Here is a 27027-nt window from a genome sequence, read left to right on the forward strand (position 1 = left end):
TCTGAAACCAAATGAGTCTGAATCAGTTGACCTTTGAAAGAAACTAACCTGGGCAACCTCACTGGCTGTGGCTCTCCTGTGTTCAGTCCCTCAAGGAAAGTAGCATGAGGGCTATCTCAGGGCAAGAATTAAAATGTGGAATTGACCAATATTACGACCAGCGCTGTATTGGAAGGCTCAGCTGTCATGCTGTCTCTTACACCTGACTCTCAATTAGATTGGACCAAATAAAAGTACATATAGGCCCAAATAGATTTTTGATAATTTTTATTATGAAAAACAGTACAAAGGTAAATCAGTAAGGAGGTGATCTTCTAGGTATGTACAATAAAGGGCTTCCAAGTAATCATAAGGTAAAAGAGTTCAAGGACACAGCTGGAAGCTGCATGCAGACTGTACACAGAGGCATGGGTACTGCGTGGCTGGGGAGTGGGTGGGCATTAAGAGAGAGAAGTGATGAAGCCCCTGGGGATGGCCTCCTGTCCCCACCCCTGAGTCATAGCAGAATTTGTTCTTGCTGCAGAGTGAAAGTTTGTGTTTGCCCAGGAGTTTATAAACCCATTCTGCATTGTGACCCTACAGAGAAAGATACATGTGAAAGGAAATAACCCAATCATAGAAACAAAACCCCACTAGATCCTCAGCAGACATTTATAGGGACAAAAGCCAATGGGAAAAAGTGGACCCTGTAGGCATCATATTAAGAACTCTTCCCATTGCCATCGAACACTGATCTCCCAAGCAGACAGATGGCAGTGACGATGGAGTACATCAGGCTCTTCAGGAGGAGGAGGAGGTAGGTGTAGTAGGCAGAGGTGTTCATGAGTTGAAGCTGCAGGGGATCTAGAAGAAGTATTTTATTAATTTCAGTTTTTTTGAAAGGTCAAGACTTATTCATTGTAGAGTGGTAACTGTAAACATTTCTGATAACCTCGGTTGAAGTAACACTCTCATACCAGCACAACCGATTAGTAAATACCTCTATCACCCCTCTATCACCATCACCACCACCACCACCACCACCACCACCACCACCACCACCACAGAAAGACAACTCAGAATGGAGTTTGCAGGTCAAGTCAGTCAAAAACCTATAAAATTCACCTAGCACATTCCAAAGTATTAAAAATTAAGGTTGTCTTTATAATGAATGAATCTATGGGGGGAAATGCATTGGTAATAGGTGACTTTTTGCATGTTCATCCCCATGAGGGCTCTAGGCAGGAATAAGTAAAAACTAAATGTCACTTGATTCATCTTGATTCAGTTGGTCTGGTTTTCAGCCTCAGCTCTTGACATGTGGTATGGAGACTGAATTCATTTTATCTCACTACCCTCACATGTAAAGTGGGAATTAAATCTTTCACAGTGAGTATTAAGGGAATTAAACAAAACACACTTCCAGTGCAGCACATAGCCTTCTGTACAAGAACCTCTCGGTGTCAGTTCATGTAATAAACTACCAGGAAGAACAAGGCTTAAAAAATACAGAAGCAATATGAAATCATGCTTTCTTCAGTCAGTAGAAAACAGGGCACAGATATGAATGAAATCCATTGTTGAAAGAATTCAGGGCTCATCATTGCACCCCTAATTCATAATCCACTCACAGCCAAACCAGAAGTTACTGTGTGAAGATGACTCCTGAGGGACGCCTGGGTGTCTCAGTGGTTGAGCATCTGCCTTCGACCCAGGGCGTGATCCCAGAGATCCAGGATCTCGTCTCACATCGGGCTCCCTGCGAGGGGCCTGCTTCTCTCTCTGCCTATGTCTCTGCTTTCTCTCTGTGTCTCTCATGAATAAATAAATAAAACCTTTAAAAGAGATGACTCCTGATAAATGGTGGGTTGACATAAATATCACAGTCTATTTTGCAAGATTCAGCCATTCTGAGGTTTCTCTCTGAAGCCAGGGGAGTTCAAAGTCTAAGCTGATCAGGAAGGAAAAATGCTACAGCATAACATAAAGGCAAACAAAGACAAAAACTTACCATTTTCATCATGCAGGGAAGCTTCTGTAGAGTTAATAGCAGCAAATTCTAAAAGAAACGAAGACAAGTATTATCCATTGTTCATATCCATTGTTTAACTTTCCTCTGTGTTGTGGATAGAAGGTAGATGATTAGATGATAGATAATAGATAGATAGATGATACATAGATAGATAGATGATAGAATTATTCAGCAGAGAGGAAGAGTCTTTACAAATATGAGCCCTACAATTCCAGAAATGGTTGATATGAATTTATGTAACTAACTAGATCAAATCACATGTTGTATTTCTGCACATAAAGATGTTGTAGTTTATGAAGGATGCATTTTTTCTTTTTTTTTTTCCTCACACCTGGAGGGTAATGCCTAAACATTATCTTGTTTTCCTTCTGTGCTTATAGCTCATAGCACAGGGACTACTCCACAGTAGGTGTCCTATAAATACTATTGAATAGAAAAATAATCAGAAACGGTGGCTACAGTCCAGTCCTCCACACCCACTGCTCACATGAAGGGTTGCTACCAAAATGAATTTGTCCAACCCTGAAGCCACAGAGGTACCGTACATGTTGGAAGGAGTCTGGTTTAGGTATATTTCCTCTCTAAGCTAAGAAGCAGCCCTGTCTTTCAAATCATTCATGCCCCAGTATCCTCAACTCCTGCACATGATTTTCTGGACTGATGGTGTTGGAGGACCTGACAACAATACTAAAGAAGGCCAAACCTATTGACTGATTATTATTGTGTCAGGCACTATGTGAAAGTTCATAGGCATTATCTCATCTCATCTCATCTCATCTCATCTCATCTCATCTCATCTCCCTGTTACATTGATATGAGCTGAATTTGTAGAATTCCATGTTACCCAGAAGGAAATAAGATTTAGAGAGTCTATGTCCCTTGCTGAATAGCATACCAGTGATAATTGTCAGAGCCAGCACTGAAAGGATGGCTGTGGGGGTATTGATGAGCTAGAGCCTGTGGAAAGCATCTTGTTAACCCATAGACATCAAACATAATTCCACCACTGTCACCTCTCAGACATCATCTCTTCAGCATATGTGAATTGGTCTTAGCAAATGATCATTTTATTAAGGAACCTCATCATTTCTTTTTAAATTTTTTAAGTTTTGTTTATTCATTTGAGAGAGAGAGAGAGAGTGAGCATGAGCCGTGGAAATGGGCAGAGGGAGAGCTAGAAACTGATTTGCAGCTGAGTAGGGAGCCCAACACATGGCTCAATCCCAGGACTTTGGAAACATGATCTGGGCCAAAGGCAGGCACTTAACTGACTAAGCTACTGATGCACCCCTAAAAGCTCAGCATTTCAGTGCACTTGTTTGCAGGGATAGGATGAAAGGCCACATCACACTGATAGCTGTCTGAATACATAAACTTGAGTTAAAGTTGTATTTATCTACAGTGTAGAAAAAACAAAACAAAACCACCACCCCCTCAACATACATACAAACACAAAAATCCTTAATGATGATTGACTATGGATGCAGGAAGAGAGAGCTCTAAGATTTTTTGGTTTATTCTTTTTCACCTCCCGTGTCGTGTATACAGACATGGCTCTGGTGTGCAATTTTATCTACTCCACACAATCTTATGTTGGTGTGCTCTTGAGAAATGGGTGTGAGATATAGTCTTTTGGGAAAATCCCAAGAAGAATAATGCTAGTATAATTATGTTAAATGTTAAAATGTCCTAAAGAGCTGACATTATAGTGTCCTAAACATATCTTTCTTTTCCATGCAGTGATGTTATTCATGACATTTGCACCTGAAACTAATATTACACTGTAGGTTAGCTACCTGGGAGTAAAATAAGAACTTCAAAAAGATAAATAAAAATCTCTTATCACCATGCATTCATTGATATAAAGACAACAATGTAACAATTTTCATAATATGACTTGTGTGTCCATGGTGCCCTTTCTTAATCAAAGTTGGTTAAAAAGTTTGAAAAGATGAGTTTATCTGTGTTCAGAATCACTCACTGTTCTGTGCATTCATTTATATACATACATATATATATATATAAGCTTATATTAAAAAACCCTAAAACTTCCATGGATCTGCATTAAAAATATACTGTAGAATTCCATTAACAGAAGTGCCCTGTTTGTGGCTATGAGAAGACCTTGGGAAACATTACTTTCAGAAATAAGTGTCATGGAAATCACATCATTAACAGGAGCTCCTCCCCTACCATAATCATCGCCATGGAACTTACTATATTTATTGCTTTTCTCCGCACACTAGAAAAATCAAAACCTAACATGATACTTCAGTCCAATGGTTTCATTACATTTATGCCATGCCCACTTGTCCCTCTCTGTTAGCTGTAGAAATAAACATTAAGGCTCTCTGTATAATCTGACTTCAGTTAGTTTTAGGAAAGGATATAAATAAATACAATAAATACAGGAATAAATTTATCCATGTCATGGTTTCAAAAACAAGTATTTTCATTGACATAATTTCATTTGCTTTGCATCACATTTCTGGTGAAAGTAAAAGTAAATATTTATTCCTAATTTGATTATGGAACAAACTGAGAATCTATGAAATAGCAAACATTCAACTGAGTACATTTTGGCTGTATTTTCAACCTATTCATGAATCGAGCATCATCCCATCTAGCAAGTAGGAGGCAGCTCGTAAGGGCTACAGGACAGAGGTTTTTCAAGATAGAGAGGCAGTGAAAAGGAAATTATTAGCAAAGAATTCATTGTTTGAGGCAAGGTCCTTCTCCCAATGGGGAGCAGAAGGGGTCAATCAGTAAACACCCTAGTGCTGATCAGGAAAGTCCATGTCCATTGGCTAAAGGTTCTAGTTCTGGCTATTGAAACTGCAGTTGGGTAGCTATGAAGAGTTGGTTCCTGACTTGTGGCCTTAAGCTAATGAGTACACTGTGACCTTGAGGTTTCCTTTACAACAACCCTGCCTTTTGATCACATTCTCATCTTAACGGAGAGACGGGATCAAAATTGAAGGAATTAACACTACTGTCAGCAACTGTTCTGAAGTTCTCACAGTTCCTGTGGATTCTCTGGGTGATATACACAGATCTTGGCCTTTTGCATAAGCCTTGTGATATTCAAGAGTTACCTCTTTAGCATTATGGTTTTTTTTTTTTTTTTTTTTAGCATTATGGTTTTTAGAGCTGGTTGTACTCTTCATTCTTTTGTGATATTCCAATCAAGGAAGATCATTTGCTTAAAGGTTACTGGCTTAGAACTTGCCTGTAAAGCTTTTGAAAGAATAAAATGCACCAGGCAGATTGTTATGATGCCCATAAACAGGATAGTTCCCCATGTTGGAGGTACATTTTGATGCCATTGCCCCCAATACTCAAAGCAGTTAAAATCACATAAGTGAGAAAGACCCTGCTGAAGGAATCTTTCATTTAAGCCATATGGACTCCTGCCAAAGGTGTTAATCCTGGTGGCTTCTTGGTAGTCCCTACTCCTTGGGATGTAAACTAGGAGAATCAAGAGATATCCTATTTACATTGAGAAAATTTTGGATCAGTGTTAGATTTTCTGCTAGCCTGAAATAAAAGTTTGCTCTAAATTCCAGAGGTTACACATGTGGTAATGACATGGGAGATACAGGCCATTTCCAGAGTAAGGAAAGAACAGAAGGAGAAAGGATTTCATATTTAGTCATAATATGAAGTCCTGAACCCCTTTTTAGGTGAATGCAGTCAATTTGGATGTCTTTTTTTTAATTTTTTAAATTTTTTTTAATTTGGATGTCTTCTATTTGTACTTCTCTCAGCTGTTTCAGAATCTCCTGTGTCTAGGTAGGACCAGGTGTCAGGTGGAAACATTTGTAGGTATGTTATGTGTACAAGGTTGAACCTTTACTTTTATAGCAGAACCACTTAGTAATGTCCCTCTTCTACTGGGATAGTTGAGGACTATCTTCCTCTGATGATATGTCTAAAATATCTAATCAGCAGGCTGTATACTGTGACTTACAGATCCTTTTAACTGTGATCTAGGAAGGTGTCCATAACCTGTTGATGACAGTCTTGAGCATCAGACATTGGAGACTTACACTATTTCAGACTAGCAGGTAACATAAAAGATCAGCATAAGGTTGTACACTGAGACAGTTCCATGAGATTGGCAAGATTTTCCTAAAGGCTCCTGTGATTTGCCCAGTGAAGGAGGAGCCTTGGTCACTGGAGATCACAGAAGGAGGAGCCTTGGTCACTGGAGATTTTCCAAGGGAAAATCCATTTTGGACATTGTCTTTGCCAGAGTGAGTATATCATTCTCATAGCAGAAAAAAGCTTTAACCCATCCAGAAAACAGAAACAATGACAAGGTCACAGTGACCACACAAACTAAGTGGTATTGGAATGAATTCCACCTGCAGGTGTCAGGGTCCAGAATGATGAGACATGCAGTCTCTGCAGGCAAAAATAATTATTCCAGAATTATGGTCCAGACATGTTAGATATGAATGGTAAATGGTTTTGTACTATTATACAAGTCTTCCCATTGAAGTCCACTTACACTTTGAGTCATTTAAAAAGTCCAAAGGAGGGTAAAGGAATTTAAAAAACAAAAACTAAAAGAAATGAGATTTGCCAAGGGATCCTGGAAGAACCCTGTGGTTGCTCTGGTTTTCCCTCAGCTCTGACTCTTTGTTTAATACACTGCCATGTTTACCCGCCTTCATTTTTCTGATTCAGAAACAGACTGCTGCCAATTTATAAGGCCATCAGGATAACCAACTACTGACAATGAGGAGCCATTTCTTTTGTAGCACCAGAATGGACATTATCTACACGTACCACAATCTTACAAACACAATACCTAGAAAACTTGGTATGAAGTATTTTTTGACAATGCATCCCACGTAATCTGACATACCAAATAGCCAAACAGTTTAACAAACCCGTTGGAATACTCCAAGTCGAAGAGATTTAAGCAGACCAAAATTCCAAGGAAAACAAAGAAACATGAAAAGCCTAAAAAACCATTTATCCTTTTGGCAGGGAGAAAAATCAAACTCCAATGCTGTACCAACTTACTTTGGTTTAAAAATTCTTCATTCCAATCTTAGTCCTGATCACACATAACATTCCTTCTCAAACATCCCCTTTGTACAAACCTCTGCAACGTTCTTTTTTTTACATTCAGATTTTGTCCTAAGTTTACTTTCTTTAGATGACCCACTTCCCTTTAGGACAAAATCCCCTTTTTCCCCTCAAAAAAATATATTTCCGTTCCTCATACATTTTCTTTTTTTTTAATTTTTTTAATTTTTTTTAATTTTTATTTATTTATGATAGTCAGAGAGAGAGAGAGAGAGAGAGAGAGAGGCAGAGACACAGGCAGAGGGAGAAGCAGGCTCCGTGCACCGGGAGCCCGATGTGGGAATCGATCCAAGGTCTCCCGGATCCGGCCCTGGGCCAAAGGCAGGCGCCAAACCCTGCGCCACCCAGGGATCCCCCTCATACATTTTCTTTTGAAAAACATACATCTTAGTTTCTTTGCTTTCCAGGTTGTTTATCTTATTATTTTAGGAGTCTGCATCACATGTACTAGAATTCTTAACCCCTTAGAAACCTTCATATTTAAAGAAAGCTAGTCAGTAAGCAGTTGTGAACAGCTAATTAGCATTCTTTAGATTGGCAAATTTATGAATATATTTCATAATTTCTAGAAATGTGTGCTTCTTCATAAAACAATCTTTCAGTAAAGCACCAGAAAATGACTATGAGTGGGTGCGAACTTATCTTCTGTTTCTATGCAGCAAGGAAACAAAAGTAGATAAACCTGTGTTTAGTCACTAATATATTAGTATTTTATCTTGCTTGGAAATGATCTCGATATTGAATGAATATAATGAATGTATCTTAACACGGAAAACACTATGATCTTAAGTTCCTCAAAAAATTTGGGAGATTATTTAAAACTTTAGCTTTTGTGTTTTTTTTTATCTCATTATCTGAGATTATTCACAAAGATATCATAGACAAGGGGTGAGAAGGGTGAAATAGGTGATGGAGATTAAAGGGTGCACTTGTCCTGATGGGCACAGGTGATGTATCAAAGTGCTGAATCACCATATTGTGCATATGAAACTAATATAATGTGCTGTGTTAATTAATTGGAATTAAAATAATAAAATATAAAATAATCTTATGAAACATCAAAGTCTATCATTCTCCCAAGCTTTTTCCTGTAACATTTTGTAATGGAGATCACATCTACTTACTTGATCTTTAGTAAACCAGGCACATGAAATTTCTGATTTTAGTGCTGAGAAGGCAGTACCAATATACCTATTATGCTTAAACCCACCAGAGAATATGTGCCCAGATCATGTAAAATTGAAACACATTCAAGTTAGTCTCTCTCTTTTTGAGAATTGCAGAATGCCCGATCCTTAAAAGTGCTTATATTCAAACCAGGGAAATAGAGCTCTTTACAAATTATTTTTGATGAAACATCCAGGGAGAAAAATATCTCACATCGACAAGATATATTTATGGACACACAGACTGGTACAAGGACCTAGGACCACTAATATTTATGCTATTAATTTTGATTTGTATTTGTCTCAGGATTTTGTATTTTGTCTCATTATCAATTTTAAAACTTGTATTTGTCTCAGGATTATCAAGGAGAATAGACTAGAGTTTAGGCACAAACCTCTACAACGTTTTTATAAACGAACTAGTTTTGTAAACTAGTTGGTTTATTTCCCTCAGTCTCAAGCTTTTATGCGCTAGGTTTACATTTTAAAGACAAGATAAGATGTGTGACTTTAATGACAGACAGAGAATGAATGCTCCTCCAAGAAGCACTTTGCTTTCCTAAAGCCAACCATTTATAAGCCCTTTTTCATAAATAGGAGAAGTTGGGGGATAGATAAATCAATGGGAGAACTTTGAGTTGCCTCAAGAGCTGCCTTTCTGCTTCTGGTAAGATTGGTCAAGCCAGTTGCTCTCAAATTCTCATTCTTGTATTTACATGGAATGACATCATAGATTGATCCATCTAACCAAGCACATGAGCCTCAATTTGTTTCCTTCTCTCTGGGGGCATAGTTTTAGTTTTAAGAATTTCTGACATATAGAGTAACTCCTTGTGTATTACCCGGGTCCCCAAGAGGGTGCAAAGGATACTACCCTCCAAATACTCAGAGTCTCTCACAGTGAGAGCCAAAGGAAAGAGCCAACAATCCGCCAAGTCGCAGGCAGGCAGAAAGTTAAGAGCAATTAGGCAGGATGACACAGGCAGGAAGGCAGGAATAACATCTGGGAGAGAAAAGATCACTAGCAATGGGTCTAGATTTAGAAAGGATGGGATAATGAGAAATTTTACTATCCCTGTGGACAAGGACTTTAGATAGAGATTCCACTAATAATATGGTTAAGATTTCCACTCTTCCCTCTCCTCTGCCAGCTTTTCTAGGATCCTTTGCACAGGACCCAGTATTTACCAGAATTCCACGTGGCTGTTTAAGAGAATAAAGTACATAGCAATATGCACCTCTGGACAGGGCTCATTTCGGGGCCCTTCTATGAAGGTAGATAATGGAGGTGTCTGTAAAGCCATGAAATTTCCAGTCTTCTGTTTATGGCTGTGTAGTCTGTTCAGAGTGGAAAATCAATTCAGACTAGAATGAGTGCTCAAAGTTGCCAAGAGGGGAGTAGGAGTTAGATCAGTTTTATAGTCTTCTGCTTTAGTTACTTCCTCCATCATTAATCTTTCATTAGCCTTTTGCAATGAGTCTTTCAATGAAAGGACCTTGGAATTGTCAACATTTTACAGGATTCTGTTTAATTAAGGAACCCTTGCTTTTAAGCGCACATCTTAATGATCATAAGATCACTCTAATTCTAATTAGATTAATTAATTGTAATTAATTCTAATTCTAATTCATAAGTTCCCATTATGGGCATATATTTTTAGGTTATCATTGCTTTGAGGGCTTGCAGCAGTTTGGTAGGACACTAGCCTCAAATGGAGTTAATCCACACTCCAATCCAGCCATATCTGGCTGCAAATGAGTGGTACCCCACTTTCCTGTCTGGTATTTTTGGGTCTCCAACCTGATTGTTACCAAGTCAGTTCCTCAGGACACCAAGGAAGTTTTTAAGAGTTTGCATTTTGCTAGGTGTCTTTAATCTGGGACTATAATTCTTAGATGAAAAATAAACAAGTAAAACAGAAGTAGTTCACTTGACTCTTTACTTTAAGGATTCCATTAACTAAGACACTGGGATTCTTGATCAGAAAACTAACACCTAAAAGGGTTGTGTCCTGGAATTGGGGATTGTGTGTATTTTGCAGTGTAGCTCCTTGCATAGAAGTTTTCTTGAGGTTGATGAGTGATCTAGTACTGATCCATCCCATTTCCTGACAACCTGTACTATCAGTGGTGTGTTCCTGAGGTAGTAAGTGCTCTAGCGGCCTCTAAATGCTTGACTCTTGCACGCCAATTTTTGTGTTTTTTCTACCTTTCCCTGTTAGCTGTAGCCTTTATCTACAGGAATGGTGACAATCAATTAGGTGCACATTAGTGTATGAGCTGTAAGAGATGTTTCTGAGTTCTGATACAAGAAGACTGCGTGAACCACCAATTCTCCTGGAAACTTGCTGAGGTTTCTATCTTGGGCACTTGGTCTGAAAGGTTAGTTGCTTGTCTCTGGGCAGACCCTTCAGCCTGTTCAGTTGGACTCTGTGCAAATATCCAGCTCAATGGGGCTCAGAAAAGACATGCTAGTTTAACTTAACACGGGCATAACACTCTGGCAGCCTAAGCTGCCGTACCCTGTCAAGCAAAACCAATTAGATTAGGAGGCAGAACACAAAGTAACTGGAGCTGAGAAGCAGGAAGAACTCACCCACAGTGCTAAGGACAGGCCTGAAAGATCTTGAACTGGCAGGGTTCAAAGTTACCACCTCTGTGTTTTGCTTTGGCTCTGAATGCCCCGCAGGGTCCATATCGGATTCCATCCTTGCCACCAAATCTGTTAAAGATCAAAAATTCAACCAAGTAAATGTTAAAGATTTTTTTAAAGATTTTATTTATTTATTCATGAGAGACACAAAGAGAGAGAGAGAGAGAGGCAGAGACACAGGCAGAGGGAGAAGCAGGCTCCATTCAGGGAGCCGGACGTGGGACTCAATCACGGGTCTCCAGGATCAGGCCCTGGGCTGAAGTTGGCACTAAACCGCTGAGCCACCCAGGCTGCCCAAATGTTAAAGATCTAATGGCTCTATTAATGAATCAATTTATGAAAGGACGACAGGAAAGGAAAAGTTTTAACAATAGAGAGGGACCCAGGGGGAAAAGGGGAATTCTTAGAAAGTAATCCATTGTCTTAGGCAAGGTTACTCTCCCATGCGGATGGGAATGAGTCAATCAGGAAGCTTCCTGGGGCTGACTAGGAAATTCCCATGTTGACTAGTTAAAGGCTACTCTTCTCCTTGGGGTGGGAAGGTGAAATTGCTCTTAGATTAGGTATTAAGTCCTGGTTTAGTGACTTGGGCCATAAGCTAAGTATTGCCATTTTGGGTCTGTGGGATGTTTTCAACACTCCAAGAACATAAACTCACTTCAGAAAGTTAGACTTGATATAGCAAAGCTCTTCACAGGTCTTGTTATGTGCTTGTTCCCCACTGCTTAGAATGTTATTAATCACAAGGAAAATCAAAGTGGTTCCTTCTTATGGTGTCTCTGGGCCCTTGGTCTGTGATGTCAATGCCAGGACTTGACTTGTGAGTCTAATGAGTTAGTAGATCACAGCGAGGCTGGGCACATTCAGCCATCTGCCCACACTTTCTAAATATGACCAGCGTCTCTCCCAGTGAGGCTCCTTTGGAACACCATGCTTAAATCACAAGTGACCCTGATTGATTACTGTAGTTATCCTCCTTGGGACAGTAGTTCATCGTGCATCCTTTCCAGTCTGGCACACACTAGAACTGAAACAAATGTTTGCTGAGCAGTTTTTACCAATGGTAAGAATACATTCATTGTGTAGAATGCATTAATATTTAAGACCTTAGCATCACTCAATCCTTATTTACAAAAAATTCACCTTATGCTGGCATATAAAATACAAATCTAAAAAGCTCAAGACCATACTAAAACCTCAGTTGCCAAAATATTATTTCTGGTTGAATTGTGTTCTGGCCCCGTCAAATGAAGATCATTTTGTCTCTGACAACTCATTGTTGATGGGTGATACTTTGAATAGAGCAAGATTGAAGTGAGAAAGACTTCTGACTGCTGGATAGAACATTCTTGAATGATGCGTAATTGTTCTTAATTCCTGATCAAGTGAAATCATCAATAGTAGACTCTGAGCATTTCTTGTGTACCAGGTAGCTAGGTGCTTTCACGTGTATTTTTTCATTTAATCCATGAAATGACTTTAAAATCATCACTGTTTCATTAATATTTGGATGCTAAAACTAAGGCTTGAAAGGCTAAGTGAATATGTCATTTTTTTCTCTGTATATTCCAAAGGCCATACTGTTTTTTTAAAAAAATTAATTGCATATTTCTTTTGAAAGAGATAGAGAGTGAGCACGGGGAAGGGGCACAGGGAGAGATACTCAAGCAGACTCCATGCTGAGTGCAGAGCCCAATGCTGGGCTCAATCTTAGTACCCTGAGTCATGACCTGAGCTGAATGAAGAGTCAGATGCTCAGTTTACTGAGTCCCCCAGGCCCTCCAAAGCCCATACTATTTGAAGTCTATGGGGGAAATAGGACATTTATGCTACCATGAAAGGCAACAACATTAGAAAAAAATTTTAATTGCATGTTTTCATTAATACTTGACAGAAAAGTTAGGTTTTTCTCTTCAAAACAAAGGATTCTGGGAGGTTGTATTCATGTTTGTATGCACATACCTTTGTTTATTGAAGGAAAATCAATCTCTTGATTAACCCTTTCTTTATTCCTCTCATCTTTGACAATGCATTGGTGTTCTTTATCCATTGATTTTTCAGTCACAGTCACCCAGCTGAATTTCATGTATGTGTCCTTAGTCTTCACGGTGTTTCCCTGCTGGGATTGCAGAATTGTTTTGCTGTTCTTTTCTTTCCAATCTATCTTAAAAATATCAGGAATAATATCCTCAAGAAGACAAATATACGTTCCAACCTGATGGGCTTTTATTTCAGCAATCGAAGGAAGAAAAATTGTGGGCTTGGGGGAAATGTCTTCAGGACTTTTATCTGTTGGAGACAGTGGAATAACAATTAAAACTTAAATAAAGAAACATAAGTATTTTATGGTTTGGAAATACCCAACACATAGTGAAACAAAAAGTTGCAAAAGAATTAATGGTTATCATGGGCTTTCATCCACAGTGGGTTTTGAGGTGCTTATTTCTAGTTCCCATGGGAAAAGAGGTTGTAGAGGCTATGTAATTTGCCCAAAGTCATAGCTATTAAGTGAAAGAGTCTGGGTAAAAAGTGAAATATTTTGACACAATACACAGTCACTTGTTTGAATGGTAATCTATCAAGTTGATCTTTAAGTTACAAATATGGATCTCATGTCCACTTGTGATACTGGAATTCTTCTCCTTGATTTATGATTTTATAGAACATCTAATTCTTGCATCTAAACCACTGCAGCATTTTGTAGAAGGCAATGTGTAAGGCTGAACTTCCAAATTAATTGCAACGCCTTAAATTTAGAAACAAATGCAATATTTCCAAAACTCATATTTTAAAAAAAAATTTAAGTGTTCAGAAATGTTCTTATAGTACCCTAATCAAGAAATACACTGTCAGAATTTTGTTTTGCTTTAGGAAATGTTAACTAAAAGTACATTTTGTGTTGGAATTTTATTTGAAGTTGAAGCATAATTAAGATGACACCATATTATGAGTCTTAGCATCCCTCCTCAAAGTTGAATCTGCCCTACAAGCCTGCTAAACTTGCTATGGTATCCTTCAATTTTCTTTCATTTCACCTGCTAAATAAATTTATATAGAATGGTTACCAGCTATGGTAACCATTGTTACCAGTTATGGTTAGAGTTTCTTGCAGACATAATATCAAATTATATAGTGAAACATCGTGGTTTTCAAGGGCATGTCGCTTGAAGTCTAGAATATTCCTCAGGTATACTAATGAATCTATCATAAATGGTAGGACCCATTCCAATTTGAGTTCCCACTGAAACGCAAGTGCTTTACTGATTTTCTCTTTCAACTAGTATGGAGTTAGAATTTCATGGGTAACATCCTAAGAACTGAATTCTTCCTTTGAGAAGAAAGGATAAAAAATTCTTCAGAAATTTTGCCTGTCTCCAAAGCTCCTTTTATACTAAATTGATAAGCAAACAATTATGGTTTTTTTACTCCCACTATAAATAGATATTGGTCCATAATGTGCTTACTTTAATTTTGTACATCTTGCCTGTAGTGCAAATAGTATGTTACTGATTAAGACAGTAGTAAGACACTGTATAGTTCCTCAACCATACACTTTTTTTTAATTTAAAAAGCATGTTTTATAAAGCAAAATTTATTTCTCAAAGTACATGGTATTCACATAACTTTTGCCTTTAATGAACACATTAAAGAATCTAGCTTTCATTTTTAAAAGTTGGTTTTTCATAGGAATACTTCTGATTCATCATAGTAAAGAACTTGAAATTCAAATGATGAACTTGGAAAATTTCTGGAAAGTTAAGACATTGTGCTTAGCCTCTGTCACCTTTTCTTGCTAGATTCCTAAAGTTTCATTCTTTTCAGGATAGAAGGTAACTTTCTCAACATGATAGTTAACTGAGCATTAAATAGTATTCTTGATTATATATAGTTAGTGTTTACATTTTATGTAATTATATTACATGGGTTTTCTTTCAGCAATCTTATTTTAAAAGATTCTATATATTTCTTTGAGAGAGAGAGAGAGAGGATGAGTGAGAGGGAGAGAGAGAATCAGGAGCAGACTCCACACTCAGCTTGGAGCCCAACACCAGGCTCAGGGCTCAATTCCACAACCCTGAGATCATAACTGGATATTTAACAGAATGAGCTACCCAGGTGCCACTCAACATTCCTTATTAAACTTATTAAGAGTGCTTTCTATGGCCACAATCATTTCATTGATGTATAAAATGCAAACCAGGTTTCGAAATAAATAAATGTTTTCAATATATTTATATATATTCATAATCAAAACATTTTCACATAAATTGACTTAGTGGTATATATTTGATGAATATGAGGCAGTAAGAATGCTATATAAATTAATTAATTGCATCCAGATTTTAATTAATCATGGTATTTCAAACTGGCATACTAATATTGATTCAAAATTCCTCTATTTTATTCTTCTAATTTTTATCTTATTAAATATATAAAGCTATTTCATGTGTAAATATGAACTCCAAATTAATTCCATTTCTAAGTATATTTAAAGGTACTAAGTATCACTAACTATATTCCTATGTATTTTCTTATTTATTTATTTATTTATTTGAGAGTCCATGCTATCTTCTATCATTCCAATTTTAGTATATGTGCTGCCAAAGCGAATATGTCCTAATTTTTCTAAATAAAATTTAAATTTTAAATTATTTTTCTACTAAATACAAGTATGAAGGCCAAGCTTGTTGGTGTTAAACATAATATCATGTTAGATAAAAAGTTAAAATATAAGTACATACAACAACACATTTAAATTTGATTCTTGTGCCAAGTATGGGAAAAGTCCATTACAGAAATACCTCTAAATTTAAGTGTTTTGTATATCAATGGAAAGTCAGATAACTTTTCACTGGAGTGGTTAGAAGTAAAGCTGAATCCTCTGGAGAATTTCTGCTCTGTCAATGTGATTGGCTACTAACCAATCTGGATAACCAATCTGGATACAATCCTCGCTTTAGGATTGAAATGAGGTAAGATCTATGCTGTATCTATTGTGCTTTACACACATGCCAAGTACCTTACAACCTCTCATTTAATTTTCATATGACCCCTGCTCATACATCCTGTTATCCCATCTTGTGGATTATGAAACTGAGGCCAGAAGATAATCACCCAAGTTCACATCAGCAGCAAGTGGTGGAGTCAGAGGTCTAGGTAGCCTGACTCCAAAACCCAGGCTCTCTGAAAACATCCTCTCACCATCAGAAAAGGAAATGAGTCAATTCACACAATTTATGTCATGAGCAACTTCATTCTTGGGACAAAACTTTCAAGACAACTACATATGTCGTGCTTGAGCACTTTAATCAAGTCTACATGGACACAAAGTCAGACCCTATTACATATTTGCACACTGCTGTCTATGATGACCTTTACTGGAAGGATTGATATTAAAATATCTCCTAAAAAAATTAAAAATAAAATAAAATAAAATAAAATATCTCCTAAGATGTCTACATCTAAACATGCTATGAAAATGAGAGATTTAATTAACATTACCATTAGTATTAGAAATTTAATTGTGATGATTGTGTCCTCCAAAACATTTTAATCTCCTGGGACCAAATCTTCCTTTACTAACGGGAATGCAATATTTGGGGATAGCAATTGGACCTATGTCAATGGAGCATCAAGATTCATTCCTTCATTTGCACCTCACATTGCTCTACTATGTCTGAAATTCTCTGAACACTCGTCACAGAAAATGTGCCTTTCACACAGCATTCATTAGTAAGTCACTTGTCTTATTTTATCCAATGCCTTTCCAGTGTTAGGGAAATCAAAAGGAACATAGTAAAGCCTAGTAATAATGGGGTAAGTTCATGGAACTGCTTCACCTGTGTTTCAAAAGCAAATGGCATATTTTCCCACCAACATCACAATCTATGAGCATTTCAATCTCTCATCAGAAATTTCTACCTCAAACTGACTTTTGTCCAGATCATGTCCAAAGTTTGGCTTCAAACTTCTACATAACTTCTGGAATAACGAGATCAATGGCTGGTTGCCTGGTCCTCCAAGCCTCTCTATTGTCACATTACATCACTAGGCTGCTACCTGCCTGACCAGGTCTGCTGAAGGTCACCATCTGTAAGTGACATTAAATGTCATGATGCCCATAGTGATGACGCAGTAATAGCATGAAATGCATTTATTTAAAGACCTTTTCATCCATTTTACAAATTGGATGTGGAAGGCAATGCCCACTGTGTCACTTCACAGTCCTCCTAAAGGACTCATGCTTTGAAGTCTTTTTCTCATATTATGGTGGGAAAAACAAAACATATTTGAAAACTTGGTGTGCTTCATTTTAGCAGTTATTAAAAGGTTGTACTGCAAAACGTTTTTCTCCTATCTTTGAACGTTCTACCTCATGTTTCTAGCCGGATAACCACGGGCCTTTTTTTCTTCTACTTTCCTTAGTGCTTTTGGTCTTCTGTTTGTATCTCCAGGCGTAACTGTACTTGTGTATTTTATTTTAGGTCTTCTCAAGTAGATTTTGGAAATTGGAGGTATAAATAGATTAGAAATAGGTTGTGCATTAGAGCTTGTTTCTTTTTCTGTCTCAGAGCTTGATAGTTCAGTGAGGTCTCCTTTGAAGGTGACATGAAAAGTGGCAGAAGATATTTGCAAATCCTGCTCTGCTATGTAGATGGAAAACATTCAGGATTGAAACATGCTGAAATGTCAGAGCATAGGTGAGGCTTTTATTCCCAACGTTATGCCTCATAAAACAGAGGGTGCCTTCTGTTTTAGTTTGAGCAAATTCTCATTTTAAAAGAGGTTCTTCTAATACTCTACTTTGACACGTATGACACTTGGGTAAGATATCAACCTGAAATAAACTCATTTGAAGCTCGTTTAGAGATAATGCTGGTAAAACAATAAAGAACTTTAATTGGGATGATAAATATTACTTGGGACTAAAGTCTCTATACTTTACAGTTACATTGTACATATACAGTATGATAGAATAAATGAAAAAATGCTTTTATTTTGTAAGTGGATATCTGTCTCTTCCAATAGAACATCTAGTGACATCATCATAAATGTATCACCAAACACTCAGACCCTATGATGACTCAGAAATTTGCTCTAAATATACATTTTAGATGCATGTGAAGAGTCTGACTAACATTTTTAATGAAATATGAAGGCAAACTATATCTCAGTGATATTTATAAAAATATAATATTTTATAGATATAATCCAATGAAAATATAAAATATTAAAAGTGAGTATTTGAAGGATAACTGGGTGGCTCAGTTGGTTAAGAATCTGCCTTTCACAGCTCATGATCCCAGGGTCCTGAGATGGTGCCCAGTGCATTGGGCTTCCTGCTCTGTGGAAAGTCTGCTTCTCCCTCTGTCCCTCCCCCCAGTTCATGCATGAACTCACTCTCTCTCTCAAATCCTTCAAATAAATGAAAAATAAAACTTTTTTAAGAAGGTGAATATTTGACCTGATATGTATATTAGTGTAATTTTATATATTCAATTATAAAAATTTTCCCTTGTTTACTTTCATACATTTCCACTGAAAAGTGAGAGATCAACTTATGTTGAGGCTAAGAATATATATAGTAATGCTTACTGCATTCTACTCATTTTTAGAAACATGTAACAATGATTCTTAGAAATTGCAATTATTCTGCAAGTACTTATCAATTGTTCTGAAGTGACCTGTAGACTAGATCATAATATATTTTTCTGTACTCTAACACTGGATGATAATTGGAATTTGTAGAACTGACTTTTTCAGTGAATGACCAGTCCCAACCAATGCAGCAGCTTTTTCCATATTTAATTTCATTTATCTCCACAACATCCACTTGAAATGGTTGTTGCATTGACAAAATGAATGGATGGAAATATAGCAAATGTTAACAGAATAAGTGTCATTATAAATTTTACACTTTATTTTTTTCTCTTTTCCAATTTTTCTCTAATGGGCATGTATTATTTTTTATGTTTTTAAGAAAGTAATAATCAGTGAACCAAAATTTATTTGCTGAATGGTGATTATACAGAAAGTGATAGATCCAGAGTCATAGTCCACATTTTTATCTACACCACACTCTCCTAAAAATTTTTTTTTCAGCCTTGTAAGTTTTATCTATCACCTTTATTAATTATATTGTTAGAATTTACGTTGCAGTCAGTTGGAAAAAAGGTGACTGGAATATTGCTTTTCAATTATGAATGCATGTGTGCCTATGATCACAACCACTAAAGACACCAAAATATGTCATTTCTTCCACTTTTCCAGTGTTTCATCAGCCTTGTGAAAATTCTTTAAAAACATTTATTTGACCAAATCCTATAGGGGAGATACATTCCTGTGAGATATTGTCCCTCACCCAGGAAAAATTTATCTCTAAGGCTAATGAAGATGGACAAATTTATTAGACTGAATATAGAGAAAATAAACTCAGCTTATGACACTCTTGGAGATGTTTGTGCAGTTAAATATATCAATACCTGATATGAATAACCTTCAACAAAATGGGAAGTTTATCAAGTTTTGGTTCATTCTTTTCAATGGTTATTATGGAATCAAATAAATAAGATACACAAATTTCTTTACAAATCTTTCAACACAGAAATCCCTAAAGGTCCTAACATTAAAAAAAAAAAAAGGTCCTAACATTTATACCCCTTAGGGGATCCCAGTGCTGTAGAGAGTTAAGTCCTTGTAATACTCTCTATTTTAGCTCAGTCCGAACTACCCCTAGGACTGGGGCAGAGTCAACCACCTCTCCAAGCATTTCACTGCTAATTATGCCCAAACTGGGACCAAATCCTGCACTTCAGAGCCAGCACCAGCACCTAGCCTGCTCCTCCTGCATCACCTGCCTCCCCTCCCTACCTTGTACTGAAGAATTTAAAAACACTTTACCTGTAACCCTGAGAATTGTGCCAGGACCAAACACTTTGTTGCTCCAACTATTCCAGTAACACTGTCTAAAAAGCTTTTACAAAAATCTCCTTTTGTACCTCTTTTAAAATTGTGCCCATATTTTTTTCAATATTTATATAAATGTATATAAATAGGCCTTGCTAGCATTAAACAAAGACAAGTGTCAAGCAAAATCACATTAGATATAAATGTAGTCAATAATAGATGAACTGACCCTTCTCTGCTTGAGAAGTTTAGGTCGGTCGTTTCCATCTCACTCACAAGCATTGGAGAGGATGATTTTTACCTTTTTTTTGGCATTTTCCTGAAACTTCAGAATCTTAAAAGATTTTTTAAAAAAAAGGTTAAAAAACCTTAAAAGGTTTTCATTTATTATATTGGTTCTTTCCTAGAGTGTAATTTACAATTACTACTTCTATGATTTTGAGAGAGTAACAAAAATAGAAATAGTGTATTTTAATATTTAATACATGAATTTTCATTATTTTTTTAGGTTTTTAAAATGTTTTCTAACACACTGAGGGTGTATATCTAGTTAGATTATAAAGTAAATACTTTCCAGAATTTAGTCCCCAATGATAGGTGGCCAGATGAGTTGTTAGGGAGTGTGAAATATTAAGGATGATCTCTTAACATATTTATTCCTGAAAGACTGTTCCTTTGAACTTGAAATTACCCTAACAAGTTCCAGGGCATTGATTTAAAATTCTGTGCTGCTCATCAGAGGATTCTATTTGCTTTGGCCTTTCTGCAGCTGCCCAGCAAGAGTGGGAAGGCTGCTCTGAGTTGTGCAGCTGAGTCCTGCATGTAGTACAACCTCTTCCATTCTCTGCAAGCTTTGGTATTTCCAGCATTTTGATGCCAATACTGAAAGATTGAATGAAATGGTATCAAAAGGACTGGACCTTTAATAGAAATGCCCTAAATTGAGAAGAAATGTGTGGGAAATATCAGAAAGGGAGACAGAACGTAAAGACTGCTAACTCTGGGAAACGAACTAGGGGTGGTGGAAGGGGAGGAGGGCGGGGGGTGGGAGTGAATGGGTGACGGGCACTGGGGGTTATTCTGTATGTTAGTAAATTGAACACCAATAAAAAATTAAAAAAAAAAGAAATGCCCTAAATTATGAGAATTTAACAAACACAATTCAACAGGATTTAAATGATATCTTGAGGCAAAAGAGGAAGTTTTAGTGCCATGATTAAAAGCAGAAGCATTGTTTTTGCATGAGGAGTAATACCAATTATGAGCTATTACTAGTTAAACATTCAACTACATAGGATATTTAAAAGGTCAGACTACAAAAAAGTATATGTTCTGAATAAAAAGATGGCTGAAAGCTTCCAAAAGCATATAATGGTGTACACTATGCCCTTTGAAACAAACCAGTATCTATTGGGTCCCAATCTTTGCCATAGTAACTAGCCATGTGAATTTAGGCAAATCACTGAACTCTCTAAGCCTCAGTTTACCCATCGGTGAAATTGGGATAACATTTTCCTGTACAGCACTCTTAAGGATTGAGAATAAGGACAGAAACAGGTATCTGACTTTCAATAAATATTAACTATAGTATCATTGTCTTTAATGGGATGGTGTGAGGCCCCTTTATCAAATTTTCCACAAAACTAATATATATATTTTATAGGCAATAATTATTTATTATATACCTTAAGAAAGCAAAAGAGCTCATGAGTCCCACATTCTGTGTCTCTGGCCACAGGCCAAAAAACATGGGGCTCAATCAAGCCACAATCTAGAATATTTATCCACAAGGCTACAAGCTTATGAGTGTTGGGACTGTGTCTTGTGCCCCCAGTTAGTTATCTCTAGCATCCAGGATAGAAACTGTCTTCAATAACTGTTTACTGAGACAATAAATGAACAAATGAGGATGTTTACCAGAATCCATGAAAAGACAGACTCTTTTCATGGATTCTGGGTCTGAAATGGTTTAATGAGCTCACAAATTCCATTAAACTCTATCATCTCTAGATAGTAGCACGAGACTCAAAAGAGTACAAATTTTGACTGATCTCAGCCAACCTACTAAGAAGCTAGAGTCGTAAGAATATGGTGACTTATGTTCTATAGCCATCCACTGCTCTATAGTCATCCACTGAAGAATTTTTTTGCACTGCTCTTAAAGATGAGATCAAAAGCAATCATACATGTTTTGCAGATTATTAGAGAAAGGAGCACTATTTGCCAAAAAAAAGGAACACTTCATCAAAGTATTTCTCACTTAGGGATCCCTGGGTGGCGCAGCGGTTTGGCGCCTGCCTTTGGCCCAGGGCGCGATCCTGGAGACCCGGGATCGAATCCCACGTCGGGCTCCTGGTGCATGGAGCCTGCTTCTCCCTCTGCCTGTGTCTCTGCCTCTCTCTCTCTCTCTCTCTGTGACTATCATAAATAAATAAAAATTGAAAAAAAAATATTAAAAAAAAAAGTATTTCTCACTTAAAAGACCATCTACAAGATAACCAACTTGAACCAAGAGCTTACACAAATAGTTCATACAGTCCTAGAAAGATTTTAATTTCAAGGCTGCATTTACACCTTTGTGTGTATATTTTCTAAAAGTAGAATTTCAATCTGCTTGGAAGCAGGGAATTAAAAACCTTGTTTACGAAGTAGTTTTGTATCCATATATAGAGACCAGTTCCTGCATAATTGTTGTCCGTATGCTGAGGTGATCCTACATTGTTTTTTTCTAAAAAGCATCTCTCAGTTTTTCACTCACAAAATAAAAAAAGAGCAAAGTTACTCACCATGAGGAGTTACTATAAACCTGTTAACTTCTGTAAATTTCTTGATCCAACCTGGTCAGATGTTACCACACTGATTTGAGCTTCTACAAAAATGTCTACCTTCTCCTGATCTTCACTGCATGGCCAGTAGGTAGAAATCTTGCATTGGCAATTGATCTTTGAATTCATTAAAAGTCTTGAATATAGGCTTCGTGACATCTGATATATTCTAAGTTTTCCTCAGATTAATTGACCCAAATGTCTGTTTTTATGGAGTCAGTAAACACAGAAAAATGCTGATCAAAAATGGAGGCAATGGGAGCAAATAAAAAGAAAGAGAGAAAGATATATATAGATAGAGAAAGAAAAAAAGAAAGAGAAGAAAGAAATAGAAGGAAAGAAAGAGAAAGAAGAAATAGGGACCAAGTGGTCAACCAACAACTTGTTTTAATTACTGGGAACAGTGTTCAGAGAATTAAGATATTTTGATTTGCAGGTGTTCAAGTGCATGAAGCTGCTCAGAGATGCATCAAAGGAAAAGCCCTCTGTTCTTACAAACACCAGGCCTGCTATGTCAGCAATGCGGGATTGCATTTCCGAAAGAGGATATGCTTCATAACTGACAAAGCAAACATGCCAACAGAAATATACTTGAGAAACATGAACAATGTTTTCCATTTTCACCAAGACACTTTCACCATTTGGAAACACTAATCTATAGCAGGACAAGCAAAAATGAAAAATAACTTCCTTGATGACAATATTTTCCTGGAATGAAAAGAATTTTGTAGAAGTCTAACACCCATAGAAAAATAGATTCCTTATTAAAACTGAAAATAGAAAACAAACCCAGTTCTATGATATGTTGAAACAAGAAGCCTCTTGGAAGCTATTCTGTGAACTTGGGAAATGTAAAGCCCTGCCTCTGTGGATAACTAACTTTGGACAAGGCATTTGAATCCCTGGCCCCTTACATCTCCATTTGCTGAGTGGGCATTGGGCTATGTTCAAAGGGCCCTTCCTGATCCAACAGCTAATGATTCTAGATAATAGCAGGTGGCTTCATCAAACTTGATGACATTGAGGATTATGATGTAAAAGACTCCGTTGTCTTTCTTACTCTGTGTTCAAGCAAGAATTGGGCTAGTATTGCTTGTTATCTTGGATGAGCCATTCAGGATTTATTTCAAAGTCTCTCTTCCTTTTTGTTGATATCACTGCACAATGGCCATCTCCAGGGAAACCCTTGAGAGCTTGCAACCTATATGCAAGCTTCTGTCTGCTGTTCTGGTGAAGGAGACTTGATCCTTAGAGAATCTCAGTTTGCTATCTTTATTTGGAAGCCAAAGGAGAGAATTCAGAGAAACTTGAACAAGTTGACAGTGGGCATTAAAACAGTGAACAGAGAAGAAAGGGGTATAGACAACCAACAAACTCAAGTGAAAGATAATTGTACATCCATGGGATTGGCATTGCTTCTGGCTAGTCAGAATTTTCTCCAGAGGGGCTTTGAATCAGGACTGGGGAGGTGGGGCACGTGAGTGGCTCAGTGGTTGAGCATCTGCCTTCAGCTCAATTTGTGGTCCTGGAGTCCTGGGATAGGAGTCCCATATCAGGGTCCATGCAGGGAGCCTGCTTCTTCCTCTACCTACGTCTCTGCCTCTCTCTGTGTCTCTCATGAATAAATAAATAAAATCTTTTTAAAAAGGAAAAAAAATGACTCAGGAGGTAATGATGGTCCTTGTTTTTCAGAGGCAAAGACAGGTGAGGAAGATTTGCGTTAGAACTATGGAAAGAGTGTCCATGTTATTTTTATTATGTTCCTGCTATAAAAAAAAAAACCATCAGATCCTGAAAGATCGCACCAAACAACCATGTTATAATAATTCAATGTTATTTATCTTCCTTTGGGGGGCAACACCTTTACAGTTTTCCTTTATGTTTTGCTTCAAACACGCCTATCCTTAAATTCTTTTTCTCTCTGAGATACAGACTTTTCACCATATTTGGCAAGAGAGTAGGGAGCTATAAGGCTATCATGAAAATTGGAAGAAAAGACTTATTATAGTATATAATAACAATGAGAAAATAATCCCACAATTTTATGCAGAAATAGATATACATTTTATATATCAATAGTTCGAAGAAAGTTCACAAATTTGGGGGGATGTTAACAATTACTGTACTTTTTTATTTAGATGCTCTGACATTACTATACTCTGCTGTGAATGAAGAAATCTCTTGAAGAAAAAGAATCCTTTGTTTTATTACCCTGGACTCTTCCAGTTCATGATTCTTAGGTTTGCAAAATAATGCTAACCTTACTGTCATTTGGAGAACAATGTAAGATGTGACTTTCCAAGAGTCCCTGAGCTCCTGTGTTAGCTGAGATGGCTCAGTCAAGCATTTTAGTAGTTATGGGAAAGGACACAGTGATGTGTTGACCCTGTGCTAGATAGAACTGTCCTGTATAGAACCTTCTGTAGTCCCCAGAAACCCTATGAGATTTACTGACTTTCCTGGATTGTGGTGCCAGTTAAGTGGCTGAGCAGATATTCAAACCTAGGTTTATATCACTCCAAAGGCCTTGTAGTTTCCATCATTCATTCATTCACTGAAAGTCAGCACCTCATTGCACACACTGGTATGAATTGCTTCCCAGGAAGCTTCTATTGGTGGAGAGTTAGAGAAAATTCACACTTCCAAAGCCAGCCTAGTCCCCAGAGAGATAAGGATAGAAGAGAAAGTGACCTTGGGTCACTTGGGCTTGGATTAAGTAGTCAGGAGTTAGACTGGATTAGAAGTTTGTTGTTGCAATGTTATCAGGGTTGAAATTTAATGCTCTAGTTCTACTTTGTCTTTGTCTCCTTAGTTGTCATTGAGTCTTCTCTTTTTTCTGCTCCCCAGAGGAAGTCTGCCTCTTGAAGCTCTTTAACTATTATCCCCTATTATTTTATTCAGGGTTTGCTGGTGTGATGGTGAAAGGCCAGGGAAAGAGACATTGTCTGATATATTAATTACGTCTCTATTTTAAGCAGATATAATGAAAATATGTCCTAAGGATGTGGCCTTCACAAGTATTCCTGCCCCCTTTTCAGAGGTGGAATATGTTCAATACTTGTCTCCCTCTCCCACCTACTCCGGGCCATGGTTTTCATGCCCATCCTTCTGCAGAGGGAAACCTTGTTACTTTTGGACATAGGGGAGATGTTCCTTGCAAAATCTCAGTGGTCCCCACCTTTGCCTTCCCTCAGCTGCAGTGAGATTCCACCACCACCTTTCCTTGCAATGAAGTCACTTTTTCTTACAGTAGCAATGGGGTAGATGAGGTCTGGGTGGATTTTAGTGGTAGGTGTTGTTCTTCTGCAGTACCAAGGGGGAAGCTCCCTCTTGATTGTTCCTTATTTTAACTGCAAGAATTTTGTGGGGCTCATGGAGAAGATGATTAAAAGGTGCTAGGAAATATGATTGATATGGTCCCAAGGGTTCTCACTCTCCCACTAGTCAACTGAGCTCTTATTATTTAGTTAACAAATTCAACTTTCATCTGTGACCAGATGAATGTGTTTGACAAGGTCTGTGCAAGGTGAGCAAATGCTCACCTCCTGTTTTTCCCCTACACGTGCTTGTCTGCCTCCAGTTTTTGTACAATCACACACCCTACAACTTGAGTTCTCTGATGGACTCAAAGTATTACGTTTCATTCCTGCTCTTTGGGATACTATTGTAAAATGGCAGCAGTGCCATTTCCAGCTCTCTCCATCTCTCCACCTCTATAAAAGAGGACATGCAGGTCCTCTTCCTTTTTTGTTTGTTTGTTTTTATATTTTCCTTATATTAAAATCCTACAAAAAACAGAAGGGTAGTAAATTTCAGGTAACTGCTGCCTAAATTCTACTATTTGTCTTTCCCATTTTTAATTAGGTTTCTTTTCTTTTTTTAATAATAAATTTATTTTATATTGGTGTTCAATTTGCCAACATACAGAATAACACCCAGTGCTCATCCCATCAAGTGCCCCCCTCAATGCCCGTCACCCATTCACCCCCACCCCCCCGACCTCCTCCCCTTCCACCACCCCTAGTTCGTTTCCCAGAGTTAGGAGTCTTCCATGTTCTGTCTCCCTTTCTGATATTTCCTACCCATTTCTTCTCACTTTCCTTCTATTCCCTTTCACTATTATCTGTATTCCCCAAATGAATGAGACCATATAATGTTTGTCCTTCTCCGATTGACTCATTTCACTCAGCATAATACCCTCCAGTTCTATCCACGTTGAAGAAAGTGGTGGGTATTTGTCATTTCTAATAGCTGAGTAATATTCCATTGTATACATAAACCACATCTTCTTTATCCATTCATCTTTCGATGGACACCGAGGCTCCTTCCACAGTTTGGCTATTGTGGACATTGCTGCTAGAAACA

General features: G+C 37.4%; 1 protein-coding gene and 1 gene segment (V, D, J or C); one reads left to right on the forward strand and one right to left on the reverse strand.

Annotated features, from left to right (window-relative positions):
* The window catches only part of LOC140613130 (uncharacterized), a 60617-nt gene that overhangs the window by 21831 nt on the left and 11759 nt on the right, over nucleotides 1–27027 (forward strand). The window lies entirely within an intron of this gene.
* LOC140613131 (T-cell receptor gamma chain C region 5/10-13-like) overlaps nucleotides 251–27027 on the reverse strand; it is a 41446-nt gene continuing 14669 nt past the window's right edge. Inside the window, 5 exon segments of the C gene segment in view lie at nucleotides 251–843; nucleotides 1991–2038; nucleotides 10874–10999; nucleotides 12893–13219; nucleotides 19832–19878. Of these exon segments, the coding sequence occupies nucleotides 701–843; nucleotides 1991–2038; nucleotides 10874–10999; nucleotides 12893–13219; nucleotides 19832–19878 (691 nt within the window).

Source organism: Canis lupus, chromosome 21 (genome assembly GCF_048164855.1).
Source record: "Canis lupus baileyi chromosome 21, mCanLup2.hap1, whole genome shotgun sequence".
Taxonomy (NCBI): Eukaryota; Metazoa; Chordata; class Mammalia; order Carnivora; family Canidae; genus Canis; species Canis lupus.